Below are 14,857 nucleotides of genomic sequence, written 5' to 3'. Positions count from 1 at the left end.
CGTCTGCCTTCCTCCTGGCATCTCCAGCGCCTCTGCCTTGGGAAGACAAGGGAGCTTGTGGGAAAGGTGCTTGGGTTTTGGGCAAAGCCCAAGCTGAGCACACCTGTGACCTGGCCCCACTGCTTATGGGAGGAGATAAGTGCCAGGCCCAGGGCAAAGAGTTGCATGCTTTGGGCTGGCAAAGGAGGAATGGGAGCCTTTGTGCTGTAGGCGCTGAAGGACATGCCGGGAAAGATGGCGGAGCACAAGAGAGGGGAGGAGAGCAGCCCTGGCTCCCCAGCGGTGGGACAGCCCCCTCATGGCAGCGACAGCAAAAGGTACCAGCTCATGGATGTGGCTGTGGGGAGTGGGATGGAGTCAGAGGAGATGGGGATGGGGGTCCCCTGTGCAAAGGGGGGACCTTGCAGTTCTGACTGTCCCCCTCTCTGCAGGAAGAGGAGAGAGGCGGAGGCTGAGTGGGGGATGCAGCAGCCGGAGCCCCGGGTGCAGGATGTCTGTCAGGCAGTGAATGCAGTAATGTCTCCCCAAGAGCCCCCTTTGCTCCCAGCCTGGCCAGGGGAGCCAGTGTCGAAGGAGACCCCTTCCTCGACCCTGTCCCGCTGCTCGTGGGCATGCATGCTTGTGCACTCATACCCATCCCTGGTCTGGGCACTAATGCACCATGTCTCCCTGCTCCTCAGCAAACTGTGTCCCCGCACAAGGAGGTCACGGGTCCTGGAGTCCCCCCGTGTCCGGTGGGGGACGTGGAGAGCCTGGAGGCAGCACGGATGCAGCAGGAGCCCCTGGACCCCAGCTCCAGTGCCAGGGCTGTGCTCCTGGTGAGCCCCCTCTGGTGTGGGTTGGGGAGGGTACACCAGGCAGGGCCTGTCCTAACTGTCCTCCCTGCCTCCCAGGAGGGGCCGGGGCCGGGGGGGCCCCCGGGGACCCCGCAGGTGGAGGCCATGCTGCAGGAGCTGGGAGAGCTGTGGGAGGACCTGCAGAGGAAGCACCAGGAGAACGGCGCCGTGCTGCGGGAAATTGATAAGGTACCTGCAGGCACAGGGCTGGGGTGGGCACAGGGGCATGCCCCAATCGCAGCAGCTTGCTGGGGATCAGCAAGCGAGGTTTGTGCCCACAAGGACAGGAGCTGCAGTGCTGGCAGTGACATCTCCAGCTGGCTTCACAGCCCATGTGCTGCTCCAGCTGTGCTGCCCAAGCTGCTGGTGCCCTGGGTACCCACAGTGGGGTGGCAGCATGGCTCCTGCTGCCCCTGGGTGGCTCAGGGCCAGGCTGATGGGGTCCCTACTCTTCCCGCAGGCACTGAGGCTGGTGGGCGAGCTGGACCGTGCTGAGCGGTGGCTGCAAGCTGTGGCTGGGTCACTCTCAGAGCCAGCCACCATGAGAAGTCCGGCAGAGCTGCGTCGGGACCTGGAGGACACAGGCCAGCTGGAGAGGCAGCTCCTGCTGTGTGGCCTCAAGCTCCAGGCGCTGCAGAAGGAGGCGGCGGGCAAGCCACCCGCCGAGCATGAAGGTGCAAGGAAGATGCAGAGGAAGGTGGAGATGGTGGAGGAGAAGTGAGTCCCAGGGGAAGGTTCCTTCTCTCTGGTCCCCGGGGTGGGCAGGGAGGAGGATGCTCATCCTGTGGAGGTGCGAGGAGGCACCCAAGGAGGTGCGGGGAGGAGGATGCTCGCCCCGAGGAGGTGTGGAGGGTGCCAGCACCTGTGATCAGCACCTGTCCCCACAGGTTGGCACGCGTGCAGGCAGCCCTGCGGCGCCGGGCGGCAGACCTGCGTGACTCCCTGGTGCTGTCTGAGTTCCTGCAGGACCTTCAAGAGGAGGAAGCGCAGAGCCAGCAGGGACCTGCAGCGGTGAGCAGCAGGGCCAGGCATCCCGTGGGATCACCCAGCAACTGGGACCAGCCTAAGGGTTGGTCTGTGGCTGGCAGGGGAGACCCCAGGGGTGCCCCCACTCTGGCCCAGCTGCCTGGGAAGTTTCCTCCCATCTCCCTCACACCCAGTGTTTCTGTTGGCTTCAGCCAGGGAGTGGGCGTTGCAGCTCGCAGGGGTCTTTTCCCCTGCTCTCTGCCCAGGCTGGGCAGCCACTGAGCAGCGAGGACATGAGCCGCCCCTTGGGAGAGCTGCAGGAGGCCGTGGAGATGCTGAACGATGCCGCGAAGGAGCGGGAACGGGTCATGGAAGTGGCAGCGGAGAGAGAGAGCCTGGAGCGCCTGGTAGGGGATGGAGGCAGGGGGTCTAGGGATGCAGCCAGGTTTTCCACCTGCAGCTGGACATTCTGGCTGTTTGGGACACGGCATGCACCTTGGCTGGTCCCAGTGGGACACAAGGGCGTTGGGATACATGGGGACCACTCTGTGTGAAGCTGGTATCCCTGTCCCTCCTGTGGCTGGTGCTCCCTGCCCTTTTGCAGGTGCATGGCAGGGTGCCCCCAGGCTGGGGTGGGCTGGGGCCTCGTGGCGAGTGGTGGCACAGGGGGTCCCCCACCGGGGCTCATCTCTTCACCCCCCAACCCCTCCCCCTCCCATCCAGGTGGCGGAGGTACCCCTGCGCCTGGAGGCCCTTCGATGCAGAGCCGAGGCACTGGCTCGTGACACTACCCAAGCAGAGAGCAGCTTCACCACAGTGAAGAGCGAGAAGGACCTCCAGGGGCTGCAGGGCTTGCTGAGCCGGCAGCAGGAGATGGAGGTGAGACCCAGGGAGCACTGTAGCCAGTCGTGCCCGTGGCAGGGAGATGTTGAGGCTGGCTGGGGCCGTCCCGAGGAGGCGCTGGCCCCCGGGGGCCCAGGTGTTGTAAGCCTTGGCACACCGCTGTGGGCCAGGCTGGAATTTTCCAGCGGAGCCAAGCCCTGCCCCGCTCCACTCCCCTCCGCCAGTGCGGGCGAGGCGAGGGGAGAGAGCTTGCATCAGCTCCTGTGTGCCAGCGCCCAGCTGCCAGCACCTCACTCATCTTCCTGCCAGCGGGGAGGTGACTCACGTGAGCAGACTGGGGAAACCAGGCAGCCCTCCGCTCTGCCTGTCCTCCCTACCAAGGGTGGCTTTGTCCACTCCCTGCAGGCCCTGTGCCTGCGTCCTCCCCTCCATCCTCCCCTCCATCCTCCCCTCCATCCTCCCCTCCATCCTCCCCTCCATCCTCCCCTCCATCCTCCCCTCCATCCTCCCTTCCATCCTCCCCTCCATCCTCCCCTCCATCCCTGCATCCCAGAACGCAGGGGAGTCCAGCCTGGGCGCAGAGGGTTTGGATGCATCCTGAACCTTTTCTGCCTTGTGATCTTCAGCATGAGGTGTCAGAGAGCCTGCAGGGGCAGCTGGAGGAGCTGGAGAGGGCAGCTGCCCGCTTGCAAGAGCTCTGCCCTGCTCAGCTGTGCCCCGTCAGCCAGGAGGTGCAGGGGACACTGTGGGCCTGGACAGGGCTGCAGAAGCTGCTGCGAGAGACCCGGGCCCGTGTGCAGCAGGCCAGCCGGCTGCGGCACTTCTTCAAGGATTACTTAGCCATGATGTAAGCGGCAATGAGCCGTCGGGGTTGCCTCTGCAGTGGTTGGGGGGGAGCTGGTGAGAGCATGGCATTGCCAGAACACGGGCTGCTGGCGAGTACGTGGGCAGTGCCAGAGCTGCAGCCAGGCAAGACCATGGGGAGCCTGAAACAAAGGGCTATGCCAGGGCTGCCTGGCATGGGGCAGTCCCACGGCATCTTGCCCTGCCTCACCAGACTTGCCGCTACCCCAGTGAGCTGCTTCCAGTCATCCCTGAGCATGGGAATGGCTTCCCTGGGGCCTGCAGGACTGAGGAGGGGCTGGGTCATTCCTCAGCCCCCTCAGCCCATCTTTCATGTGCCCACAGCTCCTGGACGGAGGACACACGGGCTCAGATCTTCTCTGAAAGCCCAAGCAGCCACAGCCTCCCGGAGACTCCGTGTGAGGAGCTGGAGAGGAGGATCGAAGGGAAGCTCAAGGAGTTTGAAGCACTGGCGGTGTTGGGGCAGCAGCTGGTGTCTGAGGAGCATTACTTGAGTGCGACAGTAAGGACAGGGGAAATGGGGTCAGGGAAAGCCTCAGCAGCCCCCCAAATCCTCTGGGGACAGTCCCTAGCAGAGAGAGCAAGGTGCAGGTGCAGAGCCCCAGTGAGTGGTACGGGGCCAGCCATGCATCCTCAGGGCAATGGATGCTGAGACCTGAGGTGATGTGACTGACTGTATCCTGGTCCAAAAAACCTCCTACAATGTTCCGTAGTGAGGTGTCCTGGTAGGGCCAGTGTCCCTGGGCCAGGGGTCCTTGCAGGCTGCCCAGCATCTCTCCTCCCCTCAGATAAAGGAGCGCTTGGAGGAGCTGCAGAGCATGCTGGGCTGGGTGCTGGTACGCTGGCGAGCACAGAGGCACCAGCGGGACCTGGGGAGCAAGCAGGAGGACAGAAGGGACCTGGAGAGCCCCTTGGGCTTGTCCCCCACTGGCCAAGTGAGTACCCAGCCATGCTGAGACTGTCGGGGAGCAGGGCCGGCCTCAAGGCTGAGGGTAGCAAAGGCACCGGATGGAGTGGGTGGTGCAGAAGTGGGGGGGGGGGGATGTGTGCCAATACCTCTGGGACTTCCTGGGGTTCAAGCAGGGCAAAGGGAAGATTTTCCTGAGCAAGTGCCTGGCCCCAGCAGCCCTTCCTCCACGTTCTCTCTCTTGCCTTGCTCCCCAGGAGCAGCACGCCCCTTGTGCTTGGCCCCAGCTGGAGAGCATCCACAGCCCAGTGGAGTTCACGCCCTGCTCCCTCCTCAAGCCCGTTCAAAGATCGGAGCCGTGGCTACCAGCAGGAATGGCCATCTCCCCACTGGCATCACCCATCTCAGATGCCCCATCGGGAGTGGAGCAGAGCTGGGGCAGCTCAACACCCCACGGTGCAGGACCCCCTGAGGAGGCTGTCATCTGGGATCCTGCCGAGACCTCCACGCTGCTGCTGCCGCCGCGGGGCTCTGGCGGGCTGGGGGGGACGGTCAACCTCATCCTCAGCATCGGCAAGAAGGGCGAGAAGAAGAAGGCACAGCCGGTGGCCAGCAGCGAGCAGCTGGGGGAGGAGGCGCTGCGGATGGTACGTGGGGGACGGTAGGTGGCTTCGGTAGAACCATGGGTGAGCACCCAGTGCCTGTCCCAGGGCCGGCCACCACCATGCAGCCACGGCTCCCTGGAGCTGTGCAGCCATGCAGAGGGGGAGGCTTTGAGGTCTGTGGGGTAGGCCCTGTGCTGGGACCACACCAGGCTGTTTCCAAGCGAGCTGTTGGAGCTAGTATCAGTCTCAGGAGAGGGACCTTTGGCTGTGCTGATGCTGAGCGATGCCCGAGGGCTGAGGACCAGCTTGCACCACCCCCTTTGCCTGCGCTCTCCTGCTGCGGCTCCTCACCCACTCTGCCCTCAACTCTCTCTGTCTCTCTTTCCCCCCTCTGCTCAGCTCCCCACCACTAAACCCTCAGGCTGTAAAACCTTTTGGAAGCGCTGCCAGGGGCTTTTAGGAAACACTTGGGGTAGTTTAAAGCGAAAGAGAAAGCCGCCTCGCCAGCCAGTGGAAGAGGTAACGTCCCCTGGGGAGGCCGCATGCCGGGCGGAGTGGCTGCATGGTGTGAACCTGCCTGCTACCGACCGTTCTGGCTGTGCCGCTGTGCCCTGCCAGTGGTGGTCCCTTGGGAGAGGGGAAACTATCCCAGTGCCATGGGCACCAGAGTGTGGGTGCTGGCGCATGCGAGGAGGGGAGTTGGATGGCGCTGGCTGCAGTTTGGCCCCCCAGGTAAGTGGTTTTGGTGGCCACGGGAGGCAGGGCAGGCTGGCAGCCAGCGGGAGAGCCTCTCCACCCCACTGCTGGGAGGCAGCAGGAGTCCCTTGTGCAGCGAAGTGAAAGGGACAAGGGTGGATGGGGCTGTGCAATGGTGCATGTTTTGGGGAGGGGGCTCGCTCCGGGTTGCATGGCTTGTAACTCTGGGCTGGGAGCCCGTTATTTTGCTTGCATCCGTTTGTCACTCCGGAGCCCGTGTGAAGGGCTGTGTGTGAGGAGCCCCAGGGGCAGCCTCCGCTGGGCCCCCTGCCCAGTCAGGGTGGGTAGCCGGAGGGAGAGGGCAGGAGGCCAGAGGGCATCGAGGTAGGGCGAGGGGCTGCCCCGCTGCCAGGAGGGTTTTTGTAACGGGCACCCTCCGGCCTAAGGGGTACAGGGGGACACTGCCCCAGCTCCTGCAGGCAAAGCCCTTCGCTTTCATCCTTGCAGCTGTGGAAACCCAGGAGAGGGGCTGCAGCTGGGCTGGAGAGGGTTTCTGTGGGGAAGGGGCTGTGCTCAACCCCTGCCCTTCCATTTGCCCATTCTGCTGCCTGGGGGCATGCAGGGGTAGCAGGGACAGGCAGCAGTGACTGCAGTCTCCATAGCCACCCAAAAGTGGTGGCTTGGAGGGCAGCGGTGCCAGGGGAGAGCCGTATTGCACAGGCAGCCCCCACTGCACCACACCTGGGGGACTCCATCATGGGCAGGCATTCCCCTGCCTGCCTCTTCCCTGTCTGTGCCGAGATGGGAGCAGCCATCAGGGGGCTGGCGTGAAGCCCTGCCGCTCCCAGATTGTATGTGCTGCTGGCAAGGGTTTTCAGCTGCCTGCCCCCACCGCCTCCTTGCTTGCCCAGGCACACCATGGAGAGGGGACAGTCGGTGCGGGGTGGTGGAGGCTCCGGCCATGGGGGTCACCCCTCTCTCCTTCTCTGTGTCCCCAGGTGCAGGTGGAGTCTGGGAAAACCTCCAGCACGAAACGACCACCTGCTGCCATGGGCAGCCCTCCAGTATCCAGCAGCGGGACGCCGGCCACCTCCCACACGCTCCCTAAGGCTGGGGCCGGCTCCCTCTTCAACAGCCTGCAGCGGCGGGAGCGGGCGAGGGCCGAGCAGGCCCAGCTGCTGACACTGCAGGGCATCATGGGCGCCAGCTCCCTGCAGCCTGCACCTGAGGAGTGCCATGGCCCCAGCAACACATGGCCTCAGAAGTGCGGCTGGAGGAAGGGTGGGCTGGGGGCGGCTGCCGCCGGACCCCCGCTCGGGGAGCTGCTGCTCTACGTCAGGAACCCCCTGGTGCGGGACATCGATGCCGAATGTGGGGCTGCCCCCCGGAACCCCCACCTCCCTGACCCGAAAACCACGTGCCCCCACCTTTCCCTGGGCTCCATGCTGAGCCTGGAGCTGCCCCAGGACAGGGTGGTCCTGGGCTGCCACCAAGGGTCCATGGTACAGCAGGAGGAGGTGGAGGGGCAGGAACAGCGGCAGGGTGGGGGGCTGAGGCCATGGGACCCCACAGGCATGCATAGGGCTGGATGGCAGGAGGAGGTAGGTGTGGATGGGCATAGTCCCCAGGGGCCCGGCAAGGGGCTGGGGACATCCCCCAAGAGCGAGCGAGGAACATGGTTCGAGGAGGTGAGCTTCAACCCCAGCTACAGACAGCAAAGGGCACACAGTGCTGAAGAGGCGCGCTGGAGCCCACGGTGCCCCGGCAGTGCCAGTGAAGACATCCTGGACTTCAGGCCAAACCGGCCGTCCCGCATAGGTGGGCTGCACAAGTGGGTCAGCCGGGAGGGGGACAAGCTGGCTGCCCGGCTGGGCCAGGAAGGCAGCCCCAGTGCCACTGGCAGGGCCAGGCATCGTGAAGCCGCTCGGCTGGAGCTTGGGCCGTCCCCTGCCAGCATCCCAGGCAGAGCAGGAACCATCCCTGGTACTGCCCGTGCACAGCGGCCAGCTGGCAGCGGCCAGCCCGGAGAGTCCCTGGCTTCCCCTGCCGCCCCCACCCAGCTCTCTGTCTTCGAGTGGGCACTGGGGTCTCCACAGCCCCCCAGCGCCGTGTCGGGTGCCAGGGAGGTTTGCCACCCTGCCCACGGGCAGTTTGAGGAAGAGGAGGAGGAGCTGCAGGCCATCTGGAACGGGGCGGGTGAGCGGCAGGCACCCAGCCCGTCGGCAGGCAGCCGTGCCTGCCACCGGCCGGGGAGTGGAGCAGGCAGCCTGCCCAGCCCCGATGCCACCGCCAGCGGGCCCCTCATCCTCTCGTCGGCCAACAACGTGCTAGTGGCCAAGTTCACCCTTCCCACCTCCGCCCGGCTCCTCCACAGCCCGTTGGGAGAGAAGAGCCCCGGCACAGGGCACAGCGGCAGTGACAGTCCCAGCAGGCACAGGGTGTGCCCCCACGCAGAGGAGCTGGTGTCTGCAGCCCCCTTGGACAGCCCCGGCGCCTGGGATCGGTGGAGGCATGGGGAAGAGGAGAGAGAGGGCAGCAAGGTGAGAGCCGTGGGCTGGGGGCTTTCCCTCAGGGTCAGGCAGGTGGTTGGGGGACACCCCAGGCAGCAGCTGGGTTACCTGCTCCAGCAAACGTGACCTATGTCTGGGGACTCCCCAACTCCAGTGGCCCCTTTGCTCCAGCTGGCGGGGTGAGGAAGAGATAGGTGCTGAATTTGTGGGTCTGTGCAGCATGCACTCCCCTGCCAGCCCTCAGCCTTAGCAAGGCAGCACTTCACCCCAAAAGCCTACAAACAGCCCAGCCCCTGCCCCGGCCAGAAAATTGCTCCTGTTGTCCCATTCCCACCTTGGCATTGCCCGCCAGGGATGGGTCAGACAGATCCCGTGTTCCGTGGGGCCTGAGCTGGCACCGCCGGCCACAGCGCTGCTTTGCTCACCCCTTGTCCCTTTGCAGGGCCCTCCCGGTAAAATGGAGTTTCAGATGATGGAGGGGACGCTGGAAAGGAAGCACGTGTTGCAGTCAGGAGGGAGGAAGGTACATGGCTGTGGGGCTGTGGGGCTCCTTCGGGACTGGTGTGCTGGGACATGGCGGGGGGCGTCCAGGTTTTGGGGCAGCAGTGAAGCCAGGGATGCTCCTGGCACTACCATGGCAGTGCTGCTGGCCATGCTGGGAGGGCAGAGCCCACCGGGGCTGGGGGGCATTTTGAGTGGCAGGGGCTGCCTGTCTTCTCCTGAATATGTTGGCATCACAGCTGTCCCCTGCTCGTGTCCCGCAGGCCAACTGCCGGGCCTGGGGCCTCTTCCATGCCGTGCTGATGAGGCAGACGCTGTGCTTCTACCAGGACCGCAGGGACAGCCTCAAGGTGCGGTGGGGGAGACCGGGGTGACATGGGAACGGGCTGGCAGTGGGGTGGGGGGCAGGTAGTGGGGCACCCTCACTCCTGCGGCCAGGGAAGGGAAAGCCTGCCAATCCCGCTGTTGCTCTTGCTGTTTCCTGTGCTGCAGAGCTCCGTGGTGGCCCTTCCCCTGAACCTCTCTGGGGCGGTCTGCACCCCGGACGCTGAGTACACCAAGAAGACCAACTGCTTCAGGCTTCAGTGAGTCACCCCAGCCCAGGGCAGCCGGGGTCTCATAGCCACAGCCCTGCCTAATGTCTCTGCTGGGACAGACACACACCAACACCCCCAGCCAGGGCCAGCTTGGTCTGGTGCTTAGAGGAGGATTTCCTTCTTTCTTTCTCACCTGCTTCCCTTCTTTCCCAGGCTGGCAGGGGCTGTGGTATCTGCACCCCACATCTCTCATCGCTGACTTGTTCTCCCCCCCCACAGGCTGCGGGATGGCTCTGAGTACCTCCTGAGGGCCCCCTCCCAGCCCCTCATGAACGAATGGGTCTCCAAGCTGCAGCAAAACTCAGGTGAGCAGCCCTTGCTGGCAGAGTGGGGGCCCAGCTGTATGCAGTTACTATGGGTGTGCAGCCCCCATCGAGCCCTCTGATACATGGCGGGGGGGGGGGTGTGTCAGAAGAGAAGCAGCACGGCGTTGTCTCTGATTTATGCATCCTCCTAACCTGCCTCGGGAACAGCAGTTCTCTTCCAGGCAGGATTTGGAGACTTTGTTTTCACACCACATACACAGTTATAAATCAGGAATAGCACGACTGACGTCAGTGGAGCCTCAGCAGCAAAAAGCCAGTGTCAGGAAAATTATAATTGCGCCTCAGTCTTCCTCCATGTCCTCTGCGAGGCCTGGAAACCCCTTGCCAGTCCTCCAGGCAAGGAGATCTGTAATACTGAGGTCTTCCTGCTGCTGTACCCATACCCGAGGGGGCTCAGGCCCTGCCGTGAAATCCTAGGCTGGTTGGCAGGACCAAGAGCAGGTGCTACAGCAGGAGGTTGGAGGGGCCAGCCCTGCAGCACGGGCATCTAGGCAGCTCAGCCAGCCAGAGCTGGGGCGGGCTCCATGGGACAGTCCTGTGCACTTAGAGCACCCAGCGGGATGTTTGCTGTGCCCCCAGGTTTCCCTGAAGTGGATTACTTCCAGGCAGCGGCACAATGTGTCGAGGGCACCGGCAGTGCTGGGGGGTGAGTAGCCAGGAGCCGGCCAACCGTGTCGCGTTGGTACAACTGTCTCCCATGCTTGCCGGTGTGTGCTGCTCTAGCAGGGCATCGGTGGGCCAGTCTGGTTCACTGTATCTCTGCTACTTTCCAGTTTCAGCAAGGTCCCGAGCCCTGGGAGCTCCCACCTGCAGGGACATCATCAGGTTGCGACCACCAAGAGCCAGGAGATCGTGGTGCTACCCCACTCAAAGGCACGGCCGCAGTGGCCTCTGGGCAGCCAGGATGGCCCAGCCAACGGGGCTGTGGCAGCAACAGGTGACTTTCCTGCCTGGCTGGGCTCCTGCTGTCCCCCGACTCCTCTCCCCAGCCCAGAGAGGTGCAAGGGAGCTGACTGAGGGAAGCTGAAGGTTGTCGGTCAGTCTTGAACTCGGTGGTGTCTGGATCAGGAGTTCCAGGGCCCATGCCTGGGACTGGGGTTGGGGGAAGGACCACTTACCTTCCTTTACTTCCTGTAATACTGGGACGATCGCATATTTCCCGGTCCTCTTTGGGGCTGACACAGGGGTGTCTCGTGGTGGCCTTGCCTTGTGATGTGTCTCCATTCTGCCTCAGAGGATGCTCATGGGGCCGGGCACAGGGAGCAGCAGTGGTCACCTAGGGGGTCCCCTGGGCTGTGGGACAACAGCTGCCAAGAAGACTACGGGCTGGTGGCCAACAAGAGGAGGTCCTACTCCTTCACCTCAGGTACAGCCCTGGTTTCACTGTCACTGCCAGGAGGTGGCACTACTGCCTTTGTCCCCACAGACACCTGAGGGCAGGTGCCATGCTGCTCTAGCACCCACCCTGTCCCACATCCCTGTGCCCTGGGCTGCAGCCCCCACTCGGGGAGGGCTGGCAGCTCCTGCTGGCACCCTGCCCTCCCCAGTAACTGCTCCATCTTGCAGCCACCTACCAGAAGATCACCCCGGTGGCTGTGCCCAAGGAGCCAGTGGAGGCCGGGAGCAGCTACTCCGTCACGCTGTACATCGGGGAGCAAGCACCGGCTGTGCCCCGAGCACGCTGCCACTCCTTTGTGGCACAGCCTGGGAGCCCGCGGGACACGCTGGGGGAGAAGACTCCAGGCCCCCCTCGCCCCAAGAACAAATCCGTCTTCAAGAAGTTCTTTGGGAAGAAGGAATGAGCCCCAGCCGAGGAGGGGAAAAGCCCTAGCTTGCCCTTTATCCTCCTCTTGGGTGCCATCGTGGCATGGTCTCCGCTCCCAGCACCAGCTCACTGCTCACCGCCTGCCCGGGGGAGAGAGGCTGTGGCAAGCGGCTCCGCTCCAGCCGGCCCCGGGGCTGCACCATGCCCCAGCCACCACTGCCCCCAGCCTCAGCCCGGCGCTGAGCACCCCTCCTGCCTGCCCACTGGGTGCTCTCCCTGGGTGCCGCCAGCTCCCCAGGCATCCTGCTGACACACAGCACAAGCAGGGGTGGGGGTGGGGGGTTGTTTTTATTAAAAAACAAACAGACACTTAGTCTGGGAGGTTCTTTCTCCAGCAGCACCTATCAGCGCAGGAGGAGAGGGGCTCTGCAAGGTGGTCCCTGCTAAGGGGTGGGGGGAGCTTCAGGTGAGGGGGGCCCCTGCAGTGGGGTTCAGTCCTGCTCATTAGAAGCCTGAGCCATCTGGTGCCTCTCCCAAGGATGCTTTGTCCTGTGGTTCCTCTGTGCCTGCACCCAGCCCAGCTAATCCCATGGGGCACCTGGGCCCTTTTTCCCTGCCGCAGGAGCTTGGCAGGGAAGCCACAGCCTGTAGAGCAAATCCTCCTGCCCCCGCAGCCCTGCCCTTCCTCTCTCACAGGATGGCTGCGGGCCCAGGTCCCAGCCAGCGGATGCTGCGTGCCATGGAGGGCTTCCTCCATCCCTGATATTTTGCAATAACTTCACTGGGCTATGCCGGCTTCAGCTGCCCTGGTTCCTGCCTGCACTGGGCAGGGGAAAGAGCTGCTGACCCAGACTGCCCTTGAGCATGCACCAGCCCCGGGGGAAGAAGGGGAAGCTTCCGGGGCCATGGGTAGCAAGCCCTCTCCCCAGCAGGCTGCGAGGCTTGGCCACACACCCCCTTGCCTCCTCATCCACATTGTGGGGCTTAAAATAGAAGTGCTGGCTGTAGCCCAGCTCTGCAGCAAGGGCTGGGAGAGGAGAAACGTGGGTGCAGGGCTGCTCCGACCACCGCTTCTTCCCCCCCCACGGAGGGGGGGGGAAGCCTCCCTGGGGCTGGGGACAGGCAAGGAGGTGGAGGTGGGCACACCAGTGTCACCTGCAGAGGGGCTTTCTCCATGGTCCCAAGGAGGGGATGGGAAGAAGTGTGGGCAAGGGGTACTGCCATGCAGGTGGGGGAGTGTGTGCTTTTTGTGCTCCCCCTACTTCTCCCCAGCCTCTGCTCAGCTCCATTGCTTTTGGCTCTGGCACCTGTTTTTCTCCAGCACTGAAGCTCGGCCACCTGCACTGCCTTAATGGGAAGAGGCGAGAGGGTGGCTGGGGCTGGGGGGGGATGCCCTGGGAGGGGGCCAGCCCCGGCTGGCTGGGGAGGAGGCCGAGGCACGGCATTCATGGCTCCGGCCACACATACCAGGAGAGCAGCCGGTGGGCAGGCGCCAGTTCATTCCTGAGCAGCTGAGGGGCCCGGTGGAGGGAGCAGCGGGTGCAGGGTGCTCTGCTGAGGGCCCCCCCCGCCCGGGCCCCAGCGGGCCTATGCAGACCCGTGGTGGGGTGGGGGCTCAACAAGTGTCCCACCATAGCCCGAGACAAGCACAGCAGTGCAGGGTGACGTGTGCCACTGGAGAGGTGCCCCCATCCCAGGGATGACGCTGGCACTCGCAGCACCGCTCTAGGTGCCCAGGGCTATACCCCTTGCAAGGGCTGCGTTGTCCCTCTGCCGCGGCTGCCCTCACACAGCCTCCCCTCTCTCCTTCCCCATGCTGGCGCTCGGCCGCTGCAACCCGCTGACGAATCCTGCTTGCGGTTCGTATGGCAGAAGCCACTTCCCCCCCGCTAATCCGCCAGTGCATGCAGCCTCCACCTGCTGAGCCAGCAGGAGCCCTGCTCAGCTGGCTCCAGCCAGCATCAGGTCTCTGAAACCCGCTCCGGCTACAGAGCCTGCGGGGCAGTGGAGCCTCTGCACCCTGGTCCGGCCGCTGCAGGAAACCACGACCCCACTTGGCGCCAGGCAGTGAGGAGGCTGCAGGCAGCATCAGCTGGCACCAGGAGAGCTGAGCCCTCGAGGTAAGGGCAGGGTGTGGGCAGGGTGCAGGCAACAGGGTGAGCAGAGCAAGCGCTACTCCTTCTGTGCCGTGTTCCCCCGGGTACCAGGGAGGGGTCCGGCTCCAAGCCCGGCTCCGCTGAGCCAAGGACTTGCCCCCCATTTTGGCTGCACGGCAGTCCTTCTGCAAGGTCACCCTGCAGCCGGGGGCCTGTGCTGAGCTCCTGGAGCCATCAGCTGCTGCCTTGCTCCCCCACCCCGGGTGGACCCCAACCAGGAGCCGGGGCTCTCTGGTCCCGTGGCTACAAGGAGGGTTTGGAGCCTGGGCCCGCTGCAGGGGTCAGGGTGAAAGGGGGAGCAGCAGTGGTGGGGCTGGCTGCCGGCACCCTCCCCTCCTTGCCTGGGCAAACTCACAGCGCAGCGATGCCCCCCTCCCAGGGCAGGAACCCCCGGGGCAGGGTCCCCAGGAGGGCGCAGGGGCAGGCGGGCCAGCCATCTGCTCCGGGAGGAGGGGGATGCACTGAGAGAAGCCAGAGGACGGGGCACCCCTGTGCCGGGGTGCGGTAGCGGGACGACCCCAGCAGCATCCTTCTCGCAGCTGCGGGTGCTGCAGCTGGGGGGCCCGGGGCAGAGCGGGGTGAGAGGCAGGGTTAGGCAGGGGTGGGAGCACCGGGTTGCAGTGCCGGCGGCACCAGGGCCGGCCCTGGGCTGGGGCTGAGCGCTGTCCTGCTCCCGTCTGCGCTGTGTCCTTGACGTGGCAGGCAGCGCGCTAGGACCTGGCGAGCCCCAGGCAGGCATTGCTGGCAGCGCTCTGCCTGAACGGTGCGGGATCCTGCCTTGTCCGCCGGCTGCACCGCGGGAAGGAGCCTGCCAGCTCCGGAAAAAAACATGTAAGCAAGCGTGGCTGTGCCCCGGGCCACCCCGGGCCGGACAGGAGCTCCCTGCGCTGCGTGCCATGGGCAGGGACGCGCCGGCCGGAGGGCTGGGGACTGCTGCCGCAGGCTGTAAACGGGGCACGGGGTTATGGGCCGGTGCCTGCTGCCCGGGAGTGGTGGGTGCTGGGGCAGAGCGGGGACCCTGGTAGAGGCAGTGGCAACGCTCAGGGGAAGCCCTGGCACCCGGCCCGTGGCAGTGCAGGGCAGCCGAGGTTGGGGTGCTGCGGGGGTGGCAGGCCGTCCGATGGGTGCTTTGACCCCAACATGCTCGGCTCTGCACTCCTGTCTGTACTGGGTGCTGCTGCCTTCTTCTCCCCCTCCGGGACCCCCCACAGGGCTGGGCAGGGGAGCTGTCCCGAGAGATATGGCTGGCAGCAGGACAGTGCCATGGGGCAGCAAACGCCTCCCCC

The 14,857-nt window shown here is 64.9% G+C and overlaps 2 protein-coding genes across 5 annotated transcripts in view; both read left to right on the top strand.

The window, feature by feature from the left end:
- Window positions 1-576: 576 nt before the first annotated feature.
- Window positions 577-11,784, top strand: LOC132320766 (uncharacterized). Its single transcript, XM_059834117.1, has 19 exons — window positions 577-818; window positions 894-1,025; window positions 1,297-1,553; window positions 1,724-1,847; window positions 2,015-2,209; window positions 2,526-2,681; window positions 3,272-3,492; window positions 3,834-4,011; window positions 4,298-4,444; window positions 4,674-5,063; window positions 6,716-8,257; window positions 8,670-8,750; window positions 8,992-9,078; window positions 9,221-9,312; window positions 9,544-9,629; window positions 10,230-10,296; window positions 10,424-10,587; window positions 10,885-11,016; window positions 11,217-11,784. The coding sequence occupies exons 1-19, from the start codon at window positions 612-614 to the stop codon at window positions 11,450-11,452; spliced, it is 4,494 nt and encodes a 1,497-aa protein (XP_059690100.1). The 5' UTR covers window positions 577-611; the 3' UTR covers window positions 11,453-11,784.
- Window positions 11,785-13,201: 1,417 nt separating this feature from the next.
- The window catches only part of SLC29A1 (solute carrier family 29 member 1 (Augustine blood group)), a 34,145-nt gene continuing 32,489 nt past the window's right edge, over window positions 13,202-14,857 (top strand). For 3 of the 4 annotated variants that reach the window (XM_059833189.1, XM_059833205.1, XM_059833197.1), the window contains exon 1: window positions 13,202-13,535. The gene's annotated coding sequence lies outside the window, so the exon portion shown is untranslated. Of the gene's footprint in view, window positions 13,536-14,381; window positions 14,403-14,857 lie in introns of those variants that run through there. The other variant, XM_059833212.1, reaches the window with a different exon arrangement.

Source organism: Gavia stellata, chromosome 2, assembly GCF_030936135.1.
Source record: "Gavia stellata isolate bGavSte3 chromosome 2, bGavSte3.hap2, whole genome shotgun sequence".
NCBI lineage: Eukaryota > Metazoa > Chordata > Aves > Gaviiformes > Gaviidae > Gavia > Gavia stellata.
Note: the sequence above shows the minus strand (reverse complement) of the source record. Positions and strands in the feature narration are given on the sequence as shown.